Here is a 27,793-nt window from a genome sequence, read left to right as displayed (position 1 = left end):
AGAAGAAACTATTAAGCAAGAAGAATACTTATGAACGACACATGCTATATTTCTATTGTCCACATCATAAATGTGATGCCCCAAACATCATTCAAGAAAACAGGTATTAACCCACTTATGAATTTAACAAAATAATGTATAGAAACGTTGAAATTTGTTACAAACATAAGTGAGATGTCATTGTATGAAATGCTTAACAATTGTCTCCATCTTAGGTCCCATAAATTCCTTGTGTGATACATGTCAACAATCTCCCATTGGAGAAATTTTTCTTCAAAGGAAAATTCATCCAATGAACATTTTACAAAACACATTTATTCAATAACATTACGAAATCCTCAACCATTGCCACAAGGATGTACATTTTTTCATTTAAGTTTCGTCCACAGTGCAACAAGGAAATAAAAATCATTACACACATCAGAATTAAGAAGTACAGCCTAATCTGACAAATTTCATTTGTAAAAATACACATATAAAGTAATAATCAAATGCATCAGATATCTGGTCCACAGTAAGTCTAAGTACAGCTGAAACACTCTGAATGGTATTCTCTTATATTGGTACATCAAATAATTCATACAAATCTCTCCTCACAATGGAAGTAACAAATGGAACAGACAGTCACTGACAGGAAAACAGATTATGCCATACATAAATACATTCTAAGAGCATCAACAGACTACAATAAATAAAAAAAAAAAAAAGAACAACTAGAAGCAATGAACAAAATTGTAGCTTGTTCAATGCTCTTAATATATCACACAGTTTTGCAACACTTATACCATCTTATAAGATCATAAAATTGGAATAAATTGCCCTGCTCTATCATTTGTCCACACATGAAAAGAATTATTGAGCTCCTTGTCATTGTGCAATCCACCAGAGAACTAACACCGATTCTTTTCTTTCTCTTCATAACACTGTTGACAATTTAATTCTAGGTCCAAACAACAATTTATTTTTAAGTTTCATGCTACAATATTAGTTCCTATAATTCATCATGTGGTGGTTCTGCAACTTCACCTGGATGACAGATGGCTGGTGTCACAAACTCAAACAAATATTCACATCTGTTGGGTTCACTAACAGATGTGATAGCATTTTCAGTACCACATGACAATCTAACCTGCAAAGAAAAGGTGAATGGTAATCAATATGCACACTCAAAAATCGAGGTCTTTCTTTTATTCTACACATGCCTACATTAAAAAATTTATGGTCACTATAGAAGTGTTCTTTTCCTAGTGGTTTAATGTTGCACTTGTCCGGCTCCATGGCTAAATGGTTAGCGTGCTGGCCTTTAGTCTGGAGGGTCCCGGGTTCGATTCCTGGCCGGGTCGGGGATTTCAACAAAAGCAAGGTTTCATCACTGTTCAGAAAATCTAAGATCTTGTCGATTCTATTTCTTTTCTGAAGAAAAACTTGTGAACTTTGCATCTCTTTTGTGTCCACTGTAAAAGAATCATACTTGTCCAATAACTTCATTCTGCTTTTTGGTGAAACTCTTCTTATGGTTTCAAGTTCCTTTCTTGTCCTGGTCCTAGAAATGCCAGTAGTGACATTCTCAAGAGTACTACAAGGATTTGGGCCACAAAACTTATTAAAATCATTAAGAACACACTGTTTTTCCCACTTCTCATGTTGTTTGAGTCATTAGTCCACAGACTGGTTTGATACAGCTCTCCATGCCACCCTATCCCGTGCTAACTTTTCATTTCTATATAACCACTACATCTTACATCTGCTCTAATCTGCTTTTCATATTCGTATCTTGGCCTACCCCTACCGTTCTTACCACCTACACTTCCCTCAAAAACCAACTGTACAAGACCTGGGTGTCTTAAGATGTGCCCTATCATTCTATCTCTTCTTCGGCTCAAATTTAGCTAAATCAATCTCCTCTCACCAATTCGATTCAGTATCTCTTCATTTGTGATTCTATCTACCAATCTAACTTTCAGCATTCTTCTGTAACACCACATTTCAACAGTTTCTATTCTCTTTCTTTCTGAACTATTTATCATCCATGTTTCCCACTTTCATACAATGCCACGCTCCAGATGAAAGTCTTCAAAAACATCTTTTCTAATTCCTATACCAATGTTCGAAGTGAGCAAATTTCTTTTCTTAAGAAAGGTCTTCAATATTTCCTGCATCACCTGACCTTGTTTGACCGCACTCCATTACTTTTATTTTGGACTTATTCTTTCTCCAAGACTCTGTCCATACCATTCAGCAATTTCTGCAGATCTTTTGCAGTCAGATAAAATAACATCATCAGCAAATCTCAGGGTTTTGATCTCCTCTCCTTTGACTTTGATTCCCTTTTCAAATTCCTCTTTGATTTCCTTTATCGCCTGTTCTATGTAAACATTGAAGAGGAGTGGTGACAAACTGCAGGCTTGCCTCACTCCTTTCTAGATTGCTGCCTCTTTTTAAAAGCCCTCGATTCTTATCACTGCAGACTGACTTTTGGACAGATTGTAGATAATCCTCCTTTCCTGGTGTCTGATCCTGATCACCTTCAGAATCTCAAACAGCTTGGTCCAATCAACATTATCGAATGCCTTTTCTAGATCTACGACAGCTGTGCACGTGGGCTTGTCCTTCTCAATTCGGTCCTCTAAGATCAGACGCACTTCTCCTGTATTATACATCTTACATACTAAATGAAATAACCCCTCCATGCTGGTTTCTCCTAAGGCAGTCCAATTCTGAGGGTACGTCATCAATTCCCGGTGACTTGTTACTATTACATCTCTCAAAGCTCTGTCAAATTCTCACCTCAAAATTGGGTCTCCCATGTCGTCAGCATCAACAGCCTCTTCTTGTTCCAGAACCCTATCATCTACTTCTTAAGCTTGATACAGCTGTTTGTTGGATGTGTTCCTGCCATCTTTCTGACTTGTCTTCTTTCCCTAGAAGAGCTTTTTGTCTGAGCTTTTAATATTCATACACTCAGTTTTCCTTTCTCCAAAGGCTTCCTTTATTTTCATTTTCATTTTCAGTATCTATCTTTCCTAGGACCATACAACCTTCAACATCCTGTAATTTCACATACTGTATATGAGTTGACTATGTTTGTAAGATATTATAAGTAGAATTTTGTAAACAATATAAATTTATTAAGGATGATGTGTGTGTTTAATAGAACAAATTATTAGCGTAAATTGTATAATATTGTATTCTAGGAAAATTTTCTTCGTCTCTTGTTAATTTAAAATTTAGTGCTTGACAATAATGTATTTTAGTGTACCATTTGCCACCGAGGTAGACACCTCATTTGCAAATAAAGAGATTTTGATTTGCTCCTTGCACTTCTCTTTCAGCCATTCTTCCATAGCTGTCCTGCACTTTCTATCTACCTCATTCTTCATTCGCCTGTATCATTTTCTGTCCTCCTAATTTTTTGCGTTCTTGTACTTTTATCGTTCGTCAATCAGGTGTAGTATCTCTTAAGTTATAAATTGTTTCTTAATTGATCTTTTCTTTTTTCCTAACTTACCTTCAGCAGCCTTACTGACCTCATTCTTCATGACTGTCCATTCTTCCTCTACTGTGTTTCCTTCAGCCTTTTCATTAAGTCCTTGTGTTACATGTTCCTTGAAACAATCCCTCACACTTTTTTCTTTCAACTTGTCTAGATCCCACCTCCTTGAATTTCTTTCTTCGATTTCAGATGGCATTTCATGACCAACAGGTTCTGGTGAGAGTCCACATCTGCCTCCTGGGAAAGTCTTGTAATCCAACAGCTGGTTTCCGAATCTGCCTAATCATAATAAAGTCTATTTGATACCTTCCAGTGTCTCCAGGTCTTGTCCGTGAATACAGCCGTCGTCTGTGGTGTTTGAACCAAGTGTTAGCAAGGGCTAAATTATGATCAGTGCAGAATTCAACCAGCCGGCTTCTTCTTTTGCCCCAATCCAAATTCTCCTACTATGCTACCTTCTATTCCTTGGCCTACTACTGCATTCCAGTCTCCCTTCAGAATTAGATTCTCGTTACCTTTTACATATTGTATTAAATCTTCTATCTCTTCTCTTCATCGTCCGCTGAACTAGTAGGCACAGAGAACTGCACTATTGTGGTGGGCATTGGCTTGGTGTCTATCTTGACAACAATAATCCTTTCACTATGCTGGTCATAGTAGCTTATCTGCTGCCCTATTTTCTTATTCATTATTAAACCAACTCTTGCATTTCCCCTGTTTGATTTTGTGTTGATAATTCTGTAGTTGCCTGACCAAAAATCCTGCTCTTCCTGCCAACGTACTTCAATAAACCACCTACATCTAACTTTAGTCTATCCATCTCCCTTTTCAGATTCTCTAACCTACCACAACGATTCAAACTTGTAACATTCCATGCACCGACTTGCAGAATATCAGTATCCATCTTCCTGATGATTGAGATCTGAATGGGGGACTATTTTACCTCCGGAATATTATACCCGGGAAGAAGCCGTCATTAGTACATCACTCATACAGAGAGAGCTGCATGTCCTTGGGAGTTAATTACGGCTGTAGTTTCCCGTTACTTTCAGCCGTTGTAGCAGTATCAACATAGCTAAGCCAAGTTAAGTAATAATTACAAGACCATATCAGTCAATCATCTAGACAGCCGCCCTCGCAACTTCCGAAAGGCTGCTACCCCCCTTTCGATGAACCATTCGTTAGTCTGGTCTCTCAACAGATACCCATCCGATATGGTTGCACCTATGGCTAGGCTACCTGCTTTACTGGGACACGCAAGCCTCCCGACCGTGGCAAGGTTACATGATTCACAAGGGAGGCCACTTCTCATATAGGAACTCATATGCTTTTAGTGGCAAGCACTTCACTGTGCATGGAACTTCAACAAAAGGTTAAATTAACAGTTAACTAAAACCTAAATACCTAAACAAAGATTGAGTACCAACTTAACTGATGTTATATTACTAAAAATTAACAAGAAAGAAACTTGTAATAATAACAAATTCACTAGCACACCAAGAACACCATCACACTGCAATAAACAGAGGGGTATTCCTGCACGTGGATCAGATGTTAGTTACCGTATAATCCTGAATACCACCCGCCACCGAATAAGACCTGCACTATAAATTTGAGACGGCAAAATATGCAAAAAAAAAAAAAAAAATCAAATAACTTACTTATTTCATTTTCTTCAAATATACGAGGGCTATTTTTTTTTTTCAAGGTCCGATTGGTCACGAAATGAAACAGCAGTATAAATTTGACATTTTTCTATTAGTAACACTTACTGATACATCACAGCTATTTTTCAACATAGTCGCCTCGCAGACTGAGACATTTATCGTAACGTGGTACCAACTTGTCAATGCCCTCTTGATAGAACGTCGCCGCCTGCGCCTGTATCTTTGTACGCCGGTCTGCAACGCCTCGTCGGTGTCAAAACGCTGTCCTCCTAGTCAGCGTTTCATGTGAGCAAAGAGGTGAAAATCTGATGGAGCCAGGTCCGGACTGTATGCTGGGTGATCGAAAACGTCCCACTGGAAACGCTGCAGGAGGTTCGTGGTGGCAGCTGCAGTGTGCGGCTGAGCATTGTCATGGAGGAGGACAATGCCTGATGACAACATCCGTCTCCGCTTATTGTGAATTGCCCGTCATAGACGTTGAATAGTCGCACAGTATGCGGCTGCAGTGATGGTGGAACCCACGTTGCATGAATTCCACCAACAGAACTCCTTTCCGGTCCCAGAACACAGTAGCCATACACTTTCTGTTGGAGAATGTTCGCTTGAATTTATTTGGCTTACTCGGGGAGTGCGAATGCATCCACTGTTTGGATTGCTCTTTTGTTTCTTCCGTTTCAAAATGAACCCATGTCTCGTCCCCTGTGACAATTTTGTTCAAAAAATCCGGTCCTTCATCATGGTAGCGCTGGAGAAACGCTAAAGCGGCGCCCATTCGCTGTGTTTTGTGACGGTCAGACAGCATCTTCGGAACCCATCTCGCACAAAGTTTGCGGTACTGAAGTGTCTCACTCACAATTGTGTAGATAGCTGACCTGGAAATTTCAGGAAACGAAGCACTCAACACAGAAATTGTGAACCGACGATTTTCTCGAATTGCCTGATCCACACGCTGAACAATCGGTTGACACACGCTTCCTTCCCTGGCCGCCTGCATCATAGACGTCTGTACGCCCTGCTGTAAAGTTCCTGCGCCATTGTCGCACTTTGCTGTCGCTCATGCACGTTTCACCATACACACGACTTATTCGGCGATGAATTTCGGCTGCATTGCACCCCTCAGCCTGAAGAAATCGAATTACACCGCGCACTTCACACTTGGCGGGCGAAGCGATTGTTGTAGCCATGTTTACGAGCGCGCTGCACGTTCACTACTGACGGGACTGAGGTGAGGCGCGTAACGGTCATTTCAAAGACGTTGCGCAACACATCTGCGCAGCGGTTCATCATATATTCGCGGGCGTTTGACTGTCGCGACCGATCGGACCTTGAAAAAAAAAAAAAAATAGCCCTCGTACCACAAATATAAATTCAAACAGCTTACAATTAATAAAATCATCACAAAAATCATAAATAAAATCGGTCCAATACTCCGATCATTCACAATTCACCGTCATCTGAAGTTTCACCATAAGAACTTTAGTCGCTGGCATCCTTCCACACTTTCATCCACTGAATTTGAAATTCCACATTTCTTAAAGCTTTTGGACACTAAATCATGGGGAATGCGCGCCCATATGGTCTCAATCCAGCTGCATATTAGTCTCACTTCAGGCCTCTTCACTCGCCCGGCTGGTGTTAACGCGTGATCACCGTCAGACATCCATTCGGTGAACAAATGTTTCATTGCAGTTTTGAAAGGCCGGTTCACGCACACATCCAACGGCTGTAGAATAGAAGCGAGTCCTCCGGCAATTATCGCAAGATCGGTTTTTCCTTTCATCATATCTTTTACGGCGTCAGTTGTATGTCCTCGGTAACTGTCCAAAATAAGCATGTTTCGTTTTTGTAACAAAACTCCCGGGCGACGTTGCCAAACGCACTTCACCCAGTCCTCAACTAACGCACTGTCCAGCCAGCCGGACTCCTGTGTTCTAACAATAACACCGGACGGCAAGTTTCCTTTCGGAAGTGTTTTCCTTTTCAGAACCACATATGGAGGGAGTTTGGTTCCATCCGCTAATACGCACATCACCTTGCATCATTGCTTTTCGTCATCACCTGTTCTGATGGTTACACTTTTGGAACCATTCGTATCCACTATATTTTCCAACGGCATTTCAAAATAGACAGGTGTCTGGTCAGCATTCCCAATTTGCGACAGCAAATAAGAATTTTGCTTCCTCAGATGAATAATGTGACGCTGAAAGGCCGTTAATTTTTCTTCATACGCCCCAGGGAGATGCTGTGAAATTGACGTACGTCTCCGAATGCACAATCCCTTTCTATGATAAAAGTTTCGGATCCATCCGCGGCTTGCAATAAAACCCTGTGTTTTGAGTACTTTTGAGATCTCTAGTGCTTTCAATTGACACATTTCACTAGAAATACCATATCCTAACTCACGTTTTTCTATCACAAATTTGTGGAGTCGTTCTTCAATTTCCGGAAACACTGCACTCCGCCAGCGGAACGCTCTACGATCGCCGTTACTTTTTAGAAGTTTTCCTTCTTCTTCCGCCAATAACGAATACACGAATCATCAATATCGTACTTTCTGCCAACGGTTCGATTTCCGTATATTTCAACTTCACTTACAACTTTAAGTTTCTCACGCACAGAAAAATGACCGCAGACGCAGTTTTGAATCCATCTCTTACTATCAAGACAGCACTTTTAAGGAACAGTTGCAGAACTTAAATGTGAGTGAGGTAGACTTCTGTAACCAACAGTCTCTACTCTCGCAAAGTACGATATCCCGTGAGATCAGCTATTCGCACATGCAGCATGCCAACAACACTTGTGAAACAAACGATGATTGAGCATCCGCAGCAGCGGCTTTCATATTTACCGCATATATACCCATATTCTTTGATTTACCGTATTTCATTACCTTACATTTCGCTTTTACATGCCACTGTAACTGTATTGAGAAAAAAATCGAGCTTGTTTTCTAGAACGCAACTAAAACACAATAAGACCTGAATGCCCGTTTACATGTGGTACAATATACTGCATATGGTAACCGTATTCAAATCTGTTTCAATACTCCATGTAAACATAGTAAATATTTACGAGAATGAAGGCTTAAATACGACCCGCACCCAAGATTTAGAACCAATATTTTGGGGAAAAAAGTGCGGGTGGTATTCGGGATTATACGGTAAATGAGCATGGACTACTTGGTCCAATGGCTGTTCCGCATTTGACACTTCCCCTTTTCAAAGAAAAAAAAACTTTAATGCACAAGTTCAATTAAGATTTGCTGAAACTTGACAGCTTTTTGAAGTAAAAAGTGTAGCTAAATAGAATAAAGATGACGTACATATACAATATTTACACAGAAATGACATTACTAATAAATCTAACGTCTAGTCTACCTTTCTGTCTATGATGTATAGTAATATTTTGTTTGCAATCTCATTACATGAAAATTATATTCTTTAAATGAGTAATACTTTAACAAAAGGTAAGCTCTTCCAGCTCTTCCAACTTCCCCCCCCCAGGTAATTTGAGATAGGGTTTAGATCAATGCATATGTTTAAGGGGCAGCGAAGGCAACACGGTGCAAGAATAACACTTCAAATGGAAAAGGTTGAAAATGAACGGAATCCCTATAGAGAAGACTATGTATTCTCTTCAAGCCAGTAATAAAAAGAAGAATAGTAAGATTTGTTACCAAGGATTCAGGCAGTAAGATAAATAAAATGTTTCTGAGATGGAAGTAATCAAAAGAAATTGCAGAAAGTAATGAAAAAAGATATCTGTAATGAAAAGGAACAAGCAAATGACGAATAAAATCTAACATAGAAAGACAGGAACTTGGATATATTTTGCCATCCTCAGATAAAATAACTTATACAAACAATTCCCAATTAAAGGCATACTTACATGTGTTGAACGTTGTGGTCCATTCCAGCAAGACTGGCCTTTATCATACAACATAACTAAATATTTATCTCCTTGTGGGCCAACCCACCCACTCCAAGTACCAAGACGCGTATCAGAGCCACCAGACTTCGATCTTTGAGTTGCCTGAAGAGAAACAAATATCTTATCAGTCAAACAAACACACATATGAACTGGTTGAGAGAAATTTGTTGAAGACCATACAGAATGGTTTAAGTCTTAAATATGGAAAAAGTTAGGAGAAGAGTTACACATTACAGATTGAATGACTGGAAGGTAACGAGGACAACAGGGACACACATATAGGATTAAACGCAATGACAAGTCTGTGTGAGAAGGGAAAACAATAGAAAAACCAAGCAAGACGAGGACAAATTCAAGAATCATTAAGGACAAAATTTACATCTTCCCACACACCGTCATATTTGTCTTAATTTATCAATCTAAATTATTCTAATCAATCTATCTTCTTGCTTAGTTTCTGTCTTTGACGTATGGTAGTATTTTGTAGTTGGAATCACATTATATGAAAATTATTATTATTATCATTATTATTACATACTTTAAATAAGTAAATAATAATGTTATCAACTTCACGTCCCACTACTGTTTATGGGAACGCCTAGGAGCTGAAATTTAGTCCCGCAGGCGTTCTTTTATGTGCCAGTAAATCTACCAACACGAGGCTGACGTATCTGAGCACCTTCAAATACTACTGGACTGACCCAGGATCAAACCTGCCAAGTTGGGGTCAGAAGGCCAGCGCCTCAACCATCTGAGCTACTCAGCCCGGCTAAATGAGTAAAGAAACAATATTGGCTTACATAGTTTATTATTGTTCTTGTAGTGAGCTTTTTTTAAAAAAAACATTCACAATGTGAAGGTTGTAAATATGTTTTTTACAAATTATTATGGGGAAAATACTGAGACAAGTTGATGATCTGTCTTGAGTGTTGGTTCAAGGATGGTGATGGAGGTGATTATTGTTTTAAGAGGAAGTACAATTAGGCAATCATCCTCTATATAACACTAATCAGAGGGGGAAAAATGGAAGGGATCTGACACTTTGAAAAATGAAGATATCAGCCAAAGGAAGAAAAGGGCCATGAAGGTCGTGAAAATGAAAGACTCCTTAGCCCTTGGAAACCTAATAGCGTCAGGTCGTGAAACAACAAGAGTTGACCAAGAAAGGTCGGATAGGATAGATGAGAGTGAGGAGCCTGGCACAAGTAAGTAGAAACAACCCACGCTCCAAAGTTCAGAGCCCCTGGGGCCTTGGTTAAAGGATGCTGAAGGTGAGGTATAGACTGAAACTGCTGGAACGGAAGGGGGAGAAATGTGGATCTATTATATATTCATCTTCCCTTCCTCTTTATTAACCCTCCTCACTGAATATTAGTCAGAAGGACCTTGTGGTTTCATTCTGCTAAAATAGCTCATATTGCACATACAGTATTTCAAAAGCTCAGTGATATATGAATTTTAAAAAACGTTTTGGCATCGCCTATGATGCATATAGTTCACAACACAACACAACACAGCACAACACAAGGAAACAGACCTGATTAGTGTAAGCATAGCACATTTGCACCAATTTCTGTTCAACAAACCAAAGGAAAACATTTCTCCACAAGATCACACCCTTGCTGGGATAATGCTTGACACCCCATCTACAAGGTCATCACATCATTCTTAGCCCAATTTATCCCATTCATCACTGACAATTCTGGACAAGTCTTAAAGATTATCATATTTACTGGTGTACATCTTGCACATTCTCCCTGAAAATTCAAACTTAAAGAAGGGGGTTGCGAGGTATATGCAGGAAGTAATTAAAATACTTTTTAAAAATAAATCGTCATAATTTTGCATAACAGATAATTTTATTATGTTTCATAACATGTTACTGAATGAATTTTAAAAAACGTTTTGGCATCGCCTATGATGCATATAGTTCACAACACAACACAGCACAACACAAGGAAACAGACCTGATTAGTGTAAGCATAGCACATTTGCACCAATTTCTGTTCAACAAACCAAAGCCAAACACACTCCCCTACCGTTTCCACTTCACTGCACAGAAAAAAAAAAAAAAAAAAAGAAAAAAACTATTAGGCTATTAACACATTCACGCCCGTATCAGAGTTACTGCCTATAGCACGTGACCATGCTGTGGACCGTATCTGAGTTAGCCCGGATAAGCGCAACCTTGAACTTGAGCCGTTCCTACGCAGCTGGGATCTATTTTGGTTACAAATATGTGCGAGAGAGATGAAGGTAATACCCTTATGAATGCTTCTACTCACCAGAAACCACATGGCCACGGCGATTTTCCCTCCCAATGCACTTGTTTTGTTTTGTTTCTGAAGGTAGCCTAGCGTTGGCCCAACTAGCTGCATAGTTGGTTCGTGATTGCACAAGCGTGTGTATAGTCAGTCACGTTCTGAAGTGCAACCATGGTGTGTAGGGACAATGTAAGTGTTGACGAAATTGCTGACATCCTTTTCAAAGAAGACTCAGGTGATGAACTGATTCCTGAACTAAGTGAAATTGAAAGTGACAGTGATACCAGTGAAAAGGATTCTCCTGGACACGTGACAGAAAGCACAGTACCGGTACCTGAATGTTCGCCTCTATATCGCCCCCCTGTGATCCAATTTACTGCTAAACCAGGTATAAATACTGAAATAGAAAACACTAACGAGATGTCATTTGTAAATCTATTTCTCACAGCTGAATTTCTCGAATACCTATGCAAGCAAACAAATCTGTATGTGAGTCATGCAATCAGTGCTGTGCCGCGCCCCTTCTCTAAACACTCTCTTGCTCAAACGTGGAGTCCGGTGACTGTTTCAGAAATGAGACAGTTCCTGGGTTTGATGCTCACTACCGGCATCATTAGTAAACCATTTCTCAGAATGTACTGGACAGAAGATCGAATTTTCTCCACTCCTATTTTCTCAAAAACAATGTCACGAAATCGCTTCGAAAGTATCCTCTCAATTCTCCACTTTAGTGACTGCAGCGAATACGAGCGCAGCACTGACAGATTGTATAAAATCAGACCCATTTTACAGAAACTTTCGGACAGATTTACAGAGCTTTATACCCCCGAACAGAAAATTGCTTTGAACGAAGGAATGCTAGCCTAGAGAGGGCGCCTAAGATTCCGCGTATACAACCCCGGTAAAATAATAAAATATGGGATTTTAGTGAGGATGGTTTGCGAGTCTAACACGGGGTACATCTGTAAACTCATGATATATGGTGAGGATGGTTTGCGAGTCTAACACGGGGTACATCTGTAAACTCATGATATATGATGCAAGTGGTGCGAATTTACAAAGCACAGTTTTTCAGCTGCTTGAAAATTATCTTGGCCAGGGGTATACAGTCTATATGGACAATTATTACAATAGCATTGGACTCTAGAAACAATTACGGGAACAGAACACTGCCGTATGTGGAACAATACGGTCAAATAGGGGTGTACCGAAAGATCTAAAGGAACACCAGGCAATTCTCAAATGGGGGGAAATGACTTTCAGGAGGGACGAGGATGTATTGCTTGTTTCTTTGAGGGACAAAAAGGTTATTACTATGGTAACCACCATCCATTCGGCAGAAATGGTTGAAACAAACAAATCTGGAAAAATACAGATGAAACCAGAGTCTGTGACCTACTATAATCAACACATGCATGGTGTTGATACTGCAGACCAGTACTTGGCACTCTATCCTTTCATGAGGAAAACTATAAAGTGGCCGAAAGAGGTTTTTTTTAATTTACTGTACTGCTCACTTTTTAATGCATTTCAGCTCTTCCAGAACTCAAAACCTCAAAAATCAAAAACATTTCTGAATTTCATGCAAACATTAGTTAGGAACTTGCTCCAAGAAAAAAGTGAACCCGACATACAAGTACAGTCACTTCTCTCCGACATCTCAGCTCCATCTACTTCATCAGCTCCAAGTCAACGTCCCGCGATTTTGCCGCAAAAAAGGGCACCGGCCAAGGATCCACCATTTAGGTTCGATGGGAAGAGAAAAGAGCATGTTCTCTTGAAGTTTCCACCATCAAATAAAGTCAAGTTCCCTTCAAGAAGGTCCAAAGTGTGCTTCAAAAATATAATTATTAGTGAAACACGCTATTTTTGTGGAAGGTGTGGTGTTCCCATTCACCCAGGAAAGTGTGACATTACCTACCACACCCTACAGAGATACTAGAGGACTTCATTAAGGTATGTGGAAAATTTTGTTTCCATATCTTGTTTAGTTTAGAACTTATTGTGAAAATAATTCGTTGTTGTTTGCTCTGCCACCAACAGCTGAAATAGCTGGGCCAGCCCTTTAAATAGCCAGCTCAGATGATGGGCGTGAATGTGTTAAGAACACTCAGGTAATACACTTTTTTTTTTTTTTTTTTTGGGTATATCTGAAACCGTTTACTGGATATTAACGTAGTTCTTTCAAACAAACCTATACATTTTGACTCACCTACTGGTATCCATCATCACTGATGTCCTGTGGATTGGTTTTACCAGCTGCTCATGGATCACTAGTTTCCTCATTTCATAGGGCTTCATCTTCATTTACATCCAGAGTATTTGCAATTCCGGTTTTAATGGGTGTGTGTTTTTTTTAAATTTATTTTTTACACTGACCGTTGGTGGCATCTTCCATGCATGCGCAGTTCACTCGCCCAACAATTCAACTGAAGGCCTTCTCACGTTGCCAGTCCGTGTCAGTTGATATCCACCTGCTGCCATCCATGCAGTCATCATCATCATCATCATCATCATCATCATCATCATCATCATCATCAATGTCCCACTGCAGTTGCCCGGACGTGGTTAACAAGCCTCCTCCACTCCTTTCTGTCCTACTTTTCCTGCTCCATTACTTCCACCACATCCAGTCCAGCTTCTCTTATGTCCTTCCAAATCTGATCCATCCACCTTCTTCTCGGTCTTCCAACTGGTCTCTTTCCAATTCCCTTCTTGTTACCTGTTCCTTTCCCATTCTTTTTACATGTCCGAACCATCTCAGTCTTGCTTTCTGTAACTTCTGTACTAACGGTTCTATATTTAGCTTGTCTCTGATTTTAATATTTTGAATTCTATCTCTTGTCTTTTTAACCGATGTTCTTAAAAATTTCATTTCTACTGCTTGGATCTTACTATCCTGTCTCTTTCGAGTTACCAGCGTTTCCAGTCTGTATGTTACAATTGGTATGAAATACTGTTTATATAATGTTAATTTCGTTCTGTTGGATACTTTGTCTTCCCATAAAAACTCTCTGACTTGGTGATAAAACGCCGTACCTTTACTTAGTCTGTTATTAATTTCAGGGTTGATTTCATTACTTCCATTAATAATGCTACCCAGATATGTAAACTGTTCTACATTCTCTAACCATTCTCCATCTATGTTCACTTGGTTTCTCTTTTTTTCTTTTCCACAGTGCATGACTACATATTTTTTGACTGTACTTTATGTCTGTTAGAAGATGTCTGATAACCTGTGTTATTGTGGTGTCTGTAGTAGTGTACTGTATTTGTAATTAGGTGTAAATTGGGATGGAGGTGGCCGTTGTCGTAAGTAAGGAACAATCCCGACTTTGCTTGGAGTAGCGGTGGGAAACCACGGAAACACTTCCAGGATAGCTGACACGGGTACCAAACCCACATCTTCTCTGTTTTGCCTCACAAGGCACAGCCCTCCATCATCATCATCATCATCATCATCATTTCCCTTTATCCAGCTGTAGCCAGGTAGGGGCAAATATGGTCCCTCTCCACTTTCTTCGGTCTTTCCACCACTCCTCCTCCAACACTGTGTCCCAGTCCAGGTTTCTTTCTATAATACTGCATTGGATTGTATCGTTCCATCTCAATCGTGGTCGTCCACGGCCTCTCCTTCCTTGGATTTGCATTTCCATCACCTTTTTTTGGCATTCTTTCGTCACTCATTCGCTTTATCTGCCCAAACCATCTTAGTCGGCTCTTCTCTATTCTATCATTCATTTTTTCCACTCCAATTTCTTCCCGGATTTTCTCATTCCTTATTTTGTCTGTTCTACTCTTCTGTATCATACTCCTCAAGAACTTCATTTCGGCTGCCTGTATTCGACTCTCATCCTTCTTTGTTATTGCCCAAGCTCTGTAAGTTGTTATGGGTAAGTAATACATCTTGTACATAGTATCCTTTGCTTCCATTGGCACATCTTTGTCCCATAACATGTTTCTTTCACTATGATAGAAACAACTTCCAGCTTGAATCCTCTTATTAATCTCAGCATTCAGTCGAGCATTCTCCATTAATTCACTCCCCAGGTATTTGAACGTTTCCACTACTTCGAGGGGCTTGCCTGCAAGTCTAATCTGACCTTTACCTTCTTTCTCTCCTCTAGTCATAACAAAAGAGTTTTACTCTTTTCTACACTTATTTTCAATCCACATTCTTCGATCTTCCCATTCACCACATCCGACTGTTCTTGAACCTTCCTGTAATCTTCTCCCCAAATCACAATCTTCTTCTTCTTCTTCTTTTCTAGCCTATTTCAATCCACTGCTGGATATAGGCCTCTTCCATGTGCTTCCATCGTCTTCGGTCTTGCGCCACTTGGAACCAGCGTGTTCCAGCCAACAGCTTTATGTCGTCGAGCCATCTCTTCAGGGGTCTTCCAATGCCTCTCTTGTGTCCCCATGGTCTCCAGTGAACAATCCTAGAGGCCCACCTGTTGTAGTCTTGTCGAGCTACGTGTCCTACCCATTGCCATTTTAGTTTTGCTACTATCTCTAGGATGTCTGTTACATTAGTTCTTCTCCTGATGTCCTCTGAACGGATCTTATCCCTAAGGCTGATCCCTAGCATCTGTCGCTCCATGGCTCGTTGTGTTCGCTGAAGCTTGCGAGCACTTTCCTTCGTCAGAGTCATCGTTTCCAGACCGTAAGTTGTAACTGGCAGCACGCACGTATTATAAACCTTGGTCTTCAGGTTAATTGGAACATCCTTGTTAGTGAGGATGAATCTTAGTTTTCGGAATGCAGTCCAACTCATACCTATTCTGCGAGGAATTTCTGCACGTTGGTTGTCTTTTCCAAGTTTTATCTTGTGTCCAAGATAGATGTACTCATCGACAGCTTCTATATATTGGTTTCCCGTTTTAAGTGGTCGACTCTCTGGGCTTAGTATTTTCGTTTTATTAATGTTCATTTCCAAACCAATCTTAGCAGAAGTAGTTTTTAATTCTTGGATCATGCTTTCTAGCTCATCTAGATTTTCACTTATGAGCACAATGTCATCGGCAAAACGCAGGTGGTTCAAATATACCCCGTTGATTTTTATTCCTTTATTATCCCAATGAAGGGTTTTGAATACATCTTCCAAGGCAAGGGTAAACAGCTTTGGAGAGATTGTGTCACCTTGTCGAACTCCTTTGCCAACTGGGATTTTATTGGTGATGAGGTCTTCGTCCACTCTGACTACCATTGTTGCTTGATCATAAATGTTTTCCAGAAGCTTTATATACCTTGAGTTTATCATGGCATTTTGAAGTGCCTTCATGATTGCCCAGATCTCCACTGAGTCAAAAGCTTTTTTATAATCAATGAAGGCCAGATGAATCTTGATGTTGTACTCAGTGGTTTTCTCCAGAAGAAGACGAATAGTCTGGATGTGTTCAACAGTTGAGAAGCCTTTACGAAATCCCGCTTGCTCGGCAGGTTGATAAAAATCCAGTTCTCTTGTGAGGCGGTTGGTTACAATTTTAGTCAGGAGCTTATAAAGGTGTGATAACAAACTCACAGGACGATAGTTCTCTAAATTTTCCTTATCACCTTTCTTGAAGAGAAGTATCACTTCAGCATTTTTCCAATTTTCTGGTATTCTTCCAGAGTTAATACACTTGTTCATGAGTATTCTCACGGCTTCTAGCAGATCTCTTCCACCTAATTTCAGCATTTCATTCGTTATTTTATCCTCCCCAGGGGATTTTTTATTCCTTAGTTGTTTAAGAGCACTTTCAATCTCAGCAGTGGTTACTTTCGGTGTTACTTCATGTGTATAATTCTGGGCTAGTTGTTCATCACTGGATGGTTTATTAATGGTTGATGTATACAGCTTGTAGTAGAAATCTCTAATAACTCCAGTAATCTTTTGCCTATCTGTGACTATTTCTCCATTTTGGTTCTTAAGTTTTGTAATTTTTGGTCTTCCTGTAGACATGCTGTTCTTTAAAATCTTCATGTTTTTATTTTCTTCAATTGTCTGTATGATCATGTTATTATTAAATTTCCTTAGATCTTTTCTTATTTCCTTGCGAATGGTCTTGTTAAGATTTTTGTATTCTGCTGTATCCCTGTCCATTGTCTTCCTGTCCTTAATGAGCTGCATGGTATTGAGTGAAAGTCGGCTCTTCTTATTAGTTTTCTTCAATGGGATCTCCTTTGCTGCATTTTGAATACTGACTGTAATTTTCTCATTAAGTTTGTTCACGTCCAAGTATTTCAAATCTTCTGTTGGGTTAAGTTTTTTGGTAAGAGCTTGTTGAAATGATGATTGATGTGTTTCTAAGTCCTCTACTCTTGGAAAAGTGTACCCCCTTGTCATTTTGGACCGTTCAAGTTTGAGGTCAAATGTAAAGGTTGCTCGAACTAGCCTATGGTCGCTTCCTGTATCAAATCTATTGAGAACAGTAACATCTGTACAATATTTCTTCTTGTTGGTCAGGATAAAATCTATCTCATTCTTGGTTTGTCCATCGGGGCTCTTCCATGTCCATTTTCGTTGGATGGGCTTTTTAAAGAAAGATTTTCGGCTGTGAGATATTCTAGCAATCTTTCTCCTCTTTCGTTTCGATCGCCTAGTCCATATGTACCAATGTTCTCTGGGTCTCCGATTTCCTTTTGACCCACTTTTGCATTGAAGTCTCCAATGATGATACAGAGTTGTGTCTTTTCTGAATTTTTCGCTTTGGTGATATCTTCATACAGCTGTTCCACTGCCTCTTCGTCAGAAGTACTCGTTGGAGCATAGACATGTATGACTTGTATGGAGAATTTACTATTCAATTTGAGGACGATATATATCACTCTGAAAGAGACACAAATCATCTTGTGTATGAATTCTTTGATATTTTTATTGACAAGAATAGCAACCCCATGTGTAGAAGCATCCCCGTTATTACGTAAGATGACATGACCTGATGGAAGGGTCTCAGCTTTTTCTCCTTGAAGGCGAGTCTCACAAATACCCAGAATATCCCATTTTATGTCATGCAGTTCTTGTTCTAGCCTTTCAAGGTCTTCAGCTAGTCTCATAGTTCTTATGTTGTATGTGGCTATTCTTACTTTTTTAGTCGTTCTTTTCGAATTTGTGCCTCCCCCAGAATCCTTGAGGCAGACTGACGTATTGTCAGTGTGAGATTCTGAGTCTTTCACTCTACTCACCTGGGGTAGTTTCGTTTGAAAATTCGAAGTCATAGGAGTTTATGGAAGGTGTTCGGCAATAAAACACCACGCTTGCCAGACGTGTTGGTGAGTTGTGATTCAGCCGCCCCTAACATGGGGAACAGACGCTGTCGGGGTACCGCCACTAACATGTGGAACCGTCGTGCCCTTTGTGTGTTGTACACGTATTAATCCCCATGTACAGGGCTGCCTCTTCCAACATCTCCGCCGTACCGAAGGTCACCCTCTCCGCCGTTGATGTCGTTGAGGTCTTCACTCGTAACCCTGAGCTGGGACCCTTACCAGATACTACACACCGGGTCAGCGTGCTCTGGGACTCGCATAGGCAGGGGCGCCACTCCCTGGGTAGAGCTGCCTCCAAGGAGGGTCTCTACCTGCTATCAAACCCGTTGCCTTATCCTGTATGAATACAGCCGCTCCTAACATGGAGATCAGACGCTGGGTGTAGCCGCCCACTCTGGATCAGACGCTACACGTCGTATCAAAATTTGCCCTTCTTAAGATGGCTGACAAAATGCCAAATCACAATATCATCTGCAAATAACATCATGTTCATTTCCCTTCCTCCATATGCTGCTTTTGCTGTTCTCATGATGTCATCCAGTACTATTGTAAACTGGATTTTTGATAGAACACTTCCCTGTCTCAGCCCACTGGTTATTTTGAACCAACTTGTCCTGCCAACTTGCGTTTGCATGCAACTACAACACTCCTTATACAATGCCATGATCATTTTTATTATTCCCTGTCCAATTCCTTTTTGCACCAGACTGTCCCAAACTTTAGTCCTGGGGACAATGTCATATGCCTTTTCAATGTGAATGAAAACATCACCATATCATTCCCGTACTCCCATTGCTTTTCCATTAGTTGTCTCATTGACAATGGGCTCTATTGTTGACCTTGCACTTCTGAAACCAAACTGATTTTCCTGTATCTGATTATCAACCCTCTACCTTATTCTACTTTCCAGTATCCTTTCCATTATCTTAGCAACATGGGATATTAGAGTAATTCCCCTGTAGTTCAAAACTTTCCTATCTCCTTTCTTGAAAATTGGGATGATTATTCCTTTTTGCCAATCCTCAGGGACCTCCTTATTCTCCCAGACATTCCTGAGAACCCGATATGTCCACTGCAGGCCTACAGCTCCACCTGCCTTTATCATCTCCACTGAAATTTCATCTATTCCAGCAGTTTTTCCATTCTTCATCTTTCTTACTGCCATTTCAATTTCATTCATTGTAATTTCTTTATCCATTTCTTCATCAACTAATTGCCTTTCCTGGTCGTCCATTGAATGACTGTCATCAGTTCTTATGTTCAGCAGCTTCTGAAAATATTCTCTCCATCTATTTCTTATTTCTTCTGGCTTTGTTAATATTATGCCACCTTCATCCTTCACAAATCTGGTGTTTACTTGATCTCTCTTTTCGTTTCTTAAGATACCATACAGTAATTTCTTGCTGCTCTGCATATTATCCCTCAATTTCTGTGTGAATAAGGCCCAGCTTTTCCTCTTTTCTTCCTCCACTACTTTCTTAGCCAAATTCTTTGCCTCCACATATTTTCTTCTACTTTCTTCAGAGATGTTTTCCATGCTTTCCATGCCATTTTTTTCCCTTCACTTTAATCTTTACCCTATCATTCCACCAGTGTCTATGTCTTTCACATTTCCTGATGTTCTACCACATACCTTTTCTGCACATCCCACCAGTGCTTCCTTAAATCTTTTCCATTCATCTCCAACATTCCCCACCTCTGTCCTGGGTACCAGGGTATTATTTCCCTTTGAAATTATTCTTGTATATTTTTCTCCTTCAACTTCCATACTTTAATTCTTTTCTCTCTTCTTAATGGGGTTTTTTCAATCTTTCCGACTTTCAATTTTCCTATCACAACTCTATGAAATTAAATGTCGTATGGCTTTTAGTGCCGGGATATCCCAGGACGGGCTCGGATCGCCAAGTGCAGGTCTTTCTATTTGACTCCCATAGGCGACCTGCGCGTCGTGATGAGGATGAAATGATGATGAAGACAACACATACAACCAGCCCCCGTGCCATTGGAATTAACCAATTAAGGTTAAAATCCCCGACCCGGCCTATGATCTCTATGATCTCCACCAAAGGCTTCTTCAGGCATGGCTGTTACATCTAAAAGGTTCTTCCGGTGTTCTTTCTCTATGATTATATAATCAATTCATGGTCTTTGTTCGTCTGTCTCCCCAACCATACCTTGTAATCTTCTGACTGTTCTTCTTCCTAAACCAGGTCTTTCCAACAATCATTTGATTCCTCATGCAAAAATCCACCAACAACTCACCTTCTGGATTTACATTTCCATATCCAAAGGGCCCTACAACATCTTCCTTTCCTTGTCTTTCCATTCCAACTTGTGCATTTAGATCTCCCATCAATAGCACTTCCTTATCTTCTATCTGTCTCTCCACTTCCTCTAAGAAGTCCTCTAAATGTTCATCTATGCAACCAGTTTGTGGGGCATAAAACTGAAATAGATACAGCCCTCCAACCAGAATTAAATTGCTTATCAGAGCCGGGAATTGAACCCGGACCACCATGGCGACAGCTAAGAATGCTAGCCGCTACACGTGATTAAGAAACTCCACAGGCTGCGGAGAAGAGTGGCTGTTTGTTGTTATTTCATTTCCAGAGCTTTGACAGCGTGGTCATGTAGCCCTGTTTGCTTGGGTGCGTGTGCGTGTGTGTGTGTGTGTGTAGTCCAAAGCGTATCTCGTTTTGTGCTGGGTTACTTCGGGCGAAGGAGCAGTATTACCAATGCTGGATTATTTGGGTTGGGATGGATTAGACATTCGGAGACAAACAGCTCGACTTATTATGTGGGATGTTCAGAGCTGATCGTGGTGAGATGGCAGCAACACTACTACTTATTTATTTTACACGCATTAATCTCCGCGGAGCTCAAGCGCGACTGTAGTAGCGTGCGTTCAGAAGAGCGCAGGTTCGAGTCCTGCCTCGCCCAACCTGAAAGTGATTTGCATGGTGTCCCATGTTCAACACCAGCCAAATGCCGGATAGGTACCTTTGCGATAGGCCACAGCTGACGTCCTTTCCAAATCCTTCCCATTCCCATCCGTGGGAAACGACGCTAAGCTGAGCGTAACCTGTTACGTACCTTCTCGCTATACATTTACATGATAATAGCCTTTCCGTAATTTAACAGACGCGAGAAATTAAAACTAACCTCGTAATCAATGATGCACTCTACCATATCTTGAGGTGTAGGCCTATCCCATTCTTACTTAATTGCGGTACTTAGCATTAAAATTAAGCGATTGTTTATTCAGCGTTTATCTTTAATGAGATACCAAGGGTTATCGGACACGTTTACGCATTTATTACGAAAACATGTTCTCTTTCACTTTCATTTTCCTTGTGGAAGAGTAGTCGACGGGTATTACTAATCGACTCCAACATTGCCTTCGAATGTCGACAATAGAGCTCGCTAGTGGCCATAGCGAGAAAACGATACCAATGATCAATCGCATGCAGTATAATGACTGGGGGCATAAATATCGGCAACGGAAATAATCGAGCGCGCATAATCGCTCATAATAACGGATGCGTCAGTGTTAGGGCTCTCGCTGTAACCGAAGGAAAATACACAGTTTAATACAGGAATTTTGAAGGGACGGACAAACATTGTCGTTATAACAGGTTTCCCGTTATATGCCGTACTCGCTATAGCGGACTTATACTGTATAAAAAAATAAGAAAAAACTGACATTTTACATCGAGCGTAGTATAAATAAAACAAGAATATCTTGAAAAGGTTGGTTTTCTTGCGATGATAGTGTTTTTTCTTAAATACCGTACCCCATTCAGCATTAGATCAAAAATTAGATGGATGGCTTTTCCGGCGTTTGCTCTATTAACCAGCGTTTCGTCTTAGGTCTGACACTAGACTCTTCAGAGTGGGATGTGTCAGACCCTACCCACTGACGCTGGGGTGTATGCAGATGAACTTATCAGAAGCTTATTTATGAAGCACAGTCTGATAACTGCATACGGGAGATAAAACTCCACAATGGAATTAATGCCCGCCTAGCAATTCCAAATGGAAATTCTAAGTTCCCATGGAGGGAATTAGATTCTTTTCCACCAATAGAGCATATCAAAAATCAGATCAAAAATTAGATGGATGGCTTTTCCGGCGTTTGGTTAATAGAGCAAACGCCGGAAAAGCCATCCATCTAATTTTTGATCTGATTTTTGATATGCTCTATTGGTGGAAAAGAATCTAATTCCCTCCATGGGAACTTAGAATTCCCATTCAGCATTTCGCTGAGTAGTGGAGGAGAGCTTCGTAATGACAATCGAACGTCACCATTCCCTTCCTGCAAAGTGTGTTCACTCTCACACTTCACTGTGATGTATGCTTGCTATGTGAACTGCTTGAATTTATGTCACGCCAGCCCGGCTGCACTGGGCTAGCCTCAACGGGCGCCCAGCTGAGCACCTCTGCTGTAGCAGGTTATATGGTGGCAGTATGTGGTACTGCATTTCTCATTAGTCAGATTGTATATAGATTCAAGCTAAGAAGAAGAGATTTCATTATGCAAATATGTACAGTGGAATTTTGCGTGTCAAGGTACTGAGAACATCTGAATCATTCTATGTGTTTTTTTTTTTTTTTTTTTTTGCTAGTGGCTTTACATCGCGCCGACGCAGATAGGTCTTATGACGACCACTGTATGTTTCTTTTTTTTGCTAGGGGCTTTACGTCGCACCGACACACATAGGTCTTATGGCGACGATGGGATAGGAAAGGCCTAGGAGTTGGAAGGAAGCGGCCGTGGCCTTAATTAAGGTACAGCCCCAGCATTTGCCTGGTGTGAAAATGGAAAACCACGGAAAACCATTTTCAGGGCTGCCGATAGTGGGATTTTAACCTACTATCTCCCGGATGCAAGCTCACAGCACTGTATGTTAAGTACCTAGGTGTTAATATAAGGAATGATCTTCATTGGGGTAATCACATAAACTAGGCTGTACAGAAAGGATACAGATCTATTCACATGGTCATGAGGGTATTTAATGGTTGTAGTAAGGATATAAAGGAGAGGGCATATAAGTCTGGTATGATTCCAAATTACAGTATGGTTCCCACACCAGGATTACTTGATACAAGAACTGGAAAATATCCAAAGGAAAGCACCACAATTTGTTCTTGGTGATTTCCAACAAAAGAGTAGTGTTATGAAAATGTTGGAAACTTTGAGCTGGGAAGACTTGGGAGTAAGGAGACGAGCTGGTTGACTAAGCAGTATGTTCTGAGCTGCAAGTAGAAAGATGACATGGACTGACATTAGTAGACGAATAAACTATAGTGGAGCTTTTAAATGGAGGAAAGATCATAATATGAAGATAAAGTTGGAATTCAAGAAGATAAATTGGGGCAAATATTCATTTAGAAGATGAGGAATAAGGGATTGGAATAATTTACGAAGGGAAATGTTTGATAAATTTCAAAAGTTATTTGAAAAGAATAGGTAAACAACGGATAGGGAATCTACCACCTGGGTGACAGCCCTAAATGCAGATCAAGGGTAACTGATTGATAAATCACAGAAATTTTTAATATCTCTAAATCACTAACAATGGATATTTTAAATCAGTCTTTAACTGGTTATAAATGAATGTACTACACAATTAGCAATGCATACCTGATCAAATGGACAAAGTTTGTAAATATATTCTGAATCTGAATACTCGTAGCATTCCCCATCTAGGGGAGCAAACTCTTCTTCTGGACCATAATCCTTCTCAATTGAGTCTTTGATTTGCTGAATTTCTCTCTGAATATCTCTCGCTGCACGATCTGCCTCTTCAAATTCTGAACGAGCTCTACTTGCCACTGAAAATAAGATAAAAACTATAACTATATATGCATAAACACACACATTTTCATGTTTGTCTTTCAACATTCAGTCCATAAATCTTTGTGAATGGATAAGTACAGTCGAAACTGGTTAAGACGTCCCTCTCTAGCATGTTTCCCTTGTTATTGCATTATTCCACAGTCCCAGTCCACGTCTTATTAAATACATGTTAAAGAAACCTGGATAGCACATTTACGTCACTCTTTAGTACATTTGTAATTTCCATCATTAAAAAATAAGTTGCGCCAACAACGACTGGCCGAGTAAGGATTTGGTAGAGAACTTAATTTCACGGCCCAAGCGTGTTGGCCTACAGCTGCAGGGAGCGTCAGTTCAAGCCAGTCTTTAATGTGAGCGTATGTTTGGATTGCCCAACAGTAGCTCATGTGATGTGTTGGTGCTTAATTTTATATTCGTAAGTGAACTGTGTAACAATGTACTTAAATTAGGCTCACTGTACTTACATATACAGCTCACATGTTGGTGCTTGATTTTACGTTCGTAAGCGAATTGTGTAACAACATACATAAATTAGGCCTACTATACTTACGCATAGTGGTTTGAAGGACTTTCAGTTATGGAGAAGAAGAAAGCTAGACAGTTTACAAATTATGAAAAATTGAAGTTTATTGAGAAAGCAGATGCTAATCCACACATGAAACATGTGCAAATCGCCTAGACGTTTGACATTCTTATGACAACTTTAAACATAATTGTAAAGAACATATATAGTTCGCATTTCTAAGAACGTCTTTCCTTGATGTTTTACTATGTTGGTAATGGTAATAAAATCAAAATAGTAACTCAGTTTAAATATCTTGGAGAAGTAATAACACATAACTTAAATGAAAAAATCTCAATCCAAGTAAGAACAAATAGATTAGCTAAAGCACAAAAATTAACATGGGATATCTACAAAAAGAAATGTCTTTCAATAAAGACAAAAATAAAACACTACAACACAGTTATAAAACCGGAAGCTGCATATGCAGCAGAAACACTCTTTTACCTGAATAAACAATCAAAGACTGACAGACTTCAGAAAATTGAAAGGAGGATTGGAAGAACCTGCATCAACAAAAAATACCAGAAAGATGGACAGTGGCGGTTAATACCTAACAAAGTCCTGTACAAAGAGCTAGAACCCATTACAGATACTATGCGTAAGAGGAGACTGGGATTCTTTGGACATATCATGAGGATGCAGGACTCGAGACTTCTGAAACAACTAGTACAACACAATCTCGTCTCAAAAAATACCACAACAGGATGTAAATGGATCAGAGAAGTAAGAGAGGATCTGAAGGAAATAGGCCTTACAACAGAAGACACCACAAATAAGACAAAATTGAATACAAAACTCAAGAATACAAACCTCCGCTTTACCCTTACACAAAACAAACCAACACGCACATTTTCAACTGAGGAAAGGGCACGAAGATCGGAGCGTCTGAAGAAGTACTGGGAGGACCGCAAAGCCCGAACAATCCCTTCAAAGAGACCTGAACAACGGACTGACTAAAGTGATCCTATGTGGTCATAAAAGAAGAAGAAGAAGAATTGTAAACACTTGTTTCTTTGTAATTATTTGTACGCTCAAACCTCACCTTAAATTTAACAGCGTAACTGTTTTTAATTTTTCAGCAAGTTCCCTGTTTATGACTTTTTTTTTTTTTTGGTCCCCACAAAAATGTCCTAACCAGTTTTGGCTGTATTGTAGTTCAGTAACTCTCACTCACACCTAGCACTCTTGCCTCTTTCACTGAATCCCTTATGTTTTTAGGTTGTTTACTCAACTACTGTTCCAATTTAGTAATCTTCCCTTGCTTTCACTTTGGCAAAAAGCTGATTTTTCAATCTGTACTCATTCTGCTGAGTTCTAAATCTGCTATCTTTCTACACCATTTTCCAAGTTCAGCTTAAATCAAATTGTTCACAATATTTTCTTACAACTGAATCCCACCTGCCAATTTATGATTTTCAGTAAAATTAATGATTCATGGGTGAAAGAAAAAATATGTTCCAAATGTCATTACAAGAAAAGTGTTGACAAACTAACACTAACCAATTGAGTAAGACATGCTGTTAAGAGGTTCAATTTTAGTTAGTGATATCTACACATAAACACCATTGATGTGGAAATAATTTTTTATTAATATTTTGGAGATAACACTTGTATCCCTGGAGCCTCTGTGGCTCGGGCGCCAGGGCACTGGCCCCTCACCACTGGACACCGTGGTTCAAATCCCGTTCACTCCATGTGATATTTGTGCTGGACAAAGCTGAGGCAGGACAGGTTTTTCTCCGGGTACTCCAGTTTTCCCTGTCATCTTCCATTCCAACAACACACTCCACTATAATTTCATTTCATTTATCAGTCATTAATCATTGCCCCAGAAGAGTGTAACAGGCCTCGGCAGCCGGCACAATTCCTATCCTCGCCACAAAGTTGGGGGCTTCATTCATCCCATCCCTGACCCGGTCATTGACTGGAAAACAGGTTGTAGGTTTTCATTTTCACTTGTATCCTTCATCTTCTTGTTGGCCTTTTCCCAATTACTTGGGGTCAGCATTTAGTATGGAATGGATTTGGTCTAGTTTTACAGCCAGATGCACTTCCTTAATACCAACTCTATGTGAAGGGACATATTCACTACTGTAGATTTTCTGTGTTGATGAAGAGATGTGTAGACGAACATAAAAATCCATTTCCTCAGCCAGAGGAACTAGAAATATGCAATTAAAATTTCCAACTGGGAATCAAACCTAGGGTCCTCCGACAAACGACAATGATGCTGACCATTTAGCCAAGGAGTTGGACAGTGCTTATATTACCTGAACTTCAGATACTAAAAAAAAAAAAGTTTATATATGCTATGAGAAAGATTACAAGAATACCTTAGGGGCGTTCAACTTGTAAATTGTTTCTTATATCTTCCTTACTGTCTGCAGTAGTGTGGTAACATAAGTGGCTCCCATGTTAAGTGTGTTTATGAAAATACCTTGTGACCAAAGAAGTGTACAGTAAAAGAAACATATCAACAGATGCAAAGCTCAGACACTACAAGGCAACAGTGAGGAACGCAGTTCTGAACACGGCCGAGAATGACACTAGGGTGGCATGGGGCAGAGCCACTGGAAAAGCGAGAAAGAAAATTCTAAGAAAGATACTGGGACCAAAAAGAGGAGGTGAGGGAACGAAGATCAAGGGACGAACTGTACCGAAACGAGGATGATTTCCGAAAATTAAGACACAAAAGAGCAAGATATGCTGGACATGTGATTAGGATGGACATGGAGAGAATGACTAAAAGAGTATGGGAGACAA

General features: G+C 40.0%; 1 protein-coding gene across 1 annotated transcript in view; it reads right to left on the bottom strand.

Moving 5' to 3' along the window:
- Positions 1-295: 295 nt before the first annotated feature.
- The window catches only part of GCS2beta (glucosidase 2 subunit beta), a 92,815-nt gene continuing 65,317 nt past the window's right edge, over positions 296-27,793 (bottom strand). Inside the window, exons 9-11 of the mRNA XM_067145120.2 lie at positions 24,250-24,440; positions 9,049-9,192; positions 296-1,129 (exon numbers count right to left, since the gene is read on the bottom strand). Of these exons, the coding sequence (XP_067001221.2) occupies positions 992-1,129; positions 9,049-9,192; positions 24,250-24,440 (473 nt within the window). The 3' untranslated portion in view covers positions 296-991. The remainder of the gene's footprint in view (positions 1,130-9,048; positions 9,193-24,249; positions 24,441-27,793) is intronic.

This window comes from Anabrus simplex, chromosome 4 (assembly GCF_040414725.1).
Source record: "Anabrus simplex isolate iqAnaSimp1 chromosome 4, ASM4041472v1, whole genome shotgun sequence".
Lineage (NCBI taxonomy): Eukaryota > Metazoa > Arthropoda > Insecta > Orthoptera > Tettigoniidae > Anabrus > Anabrus simplex.
The sequence above is the reverse complement of the archived record's forward strand: the minus strand, read 5'-3'. Positions and strand labels throughout refer to the sequence as shown.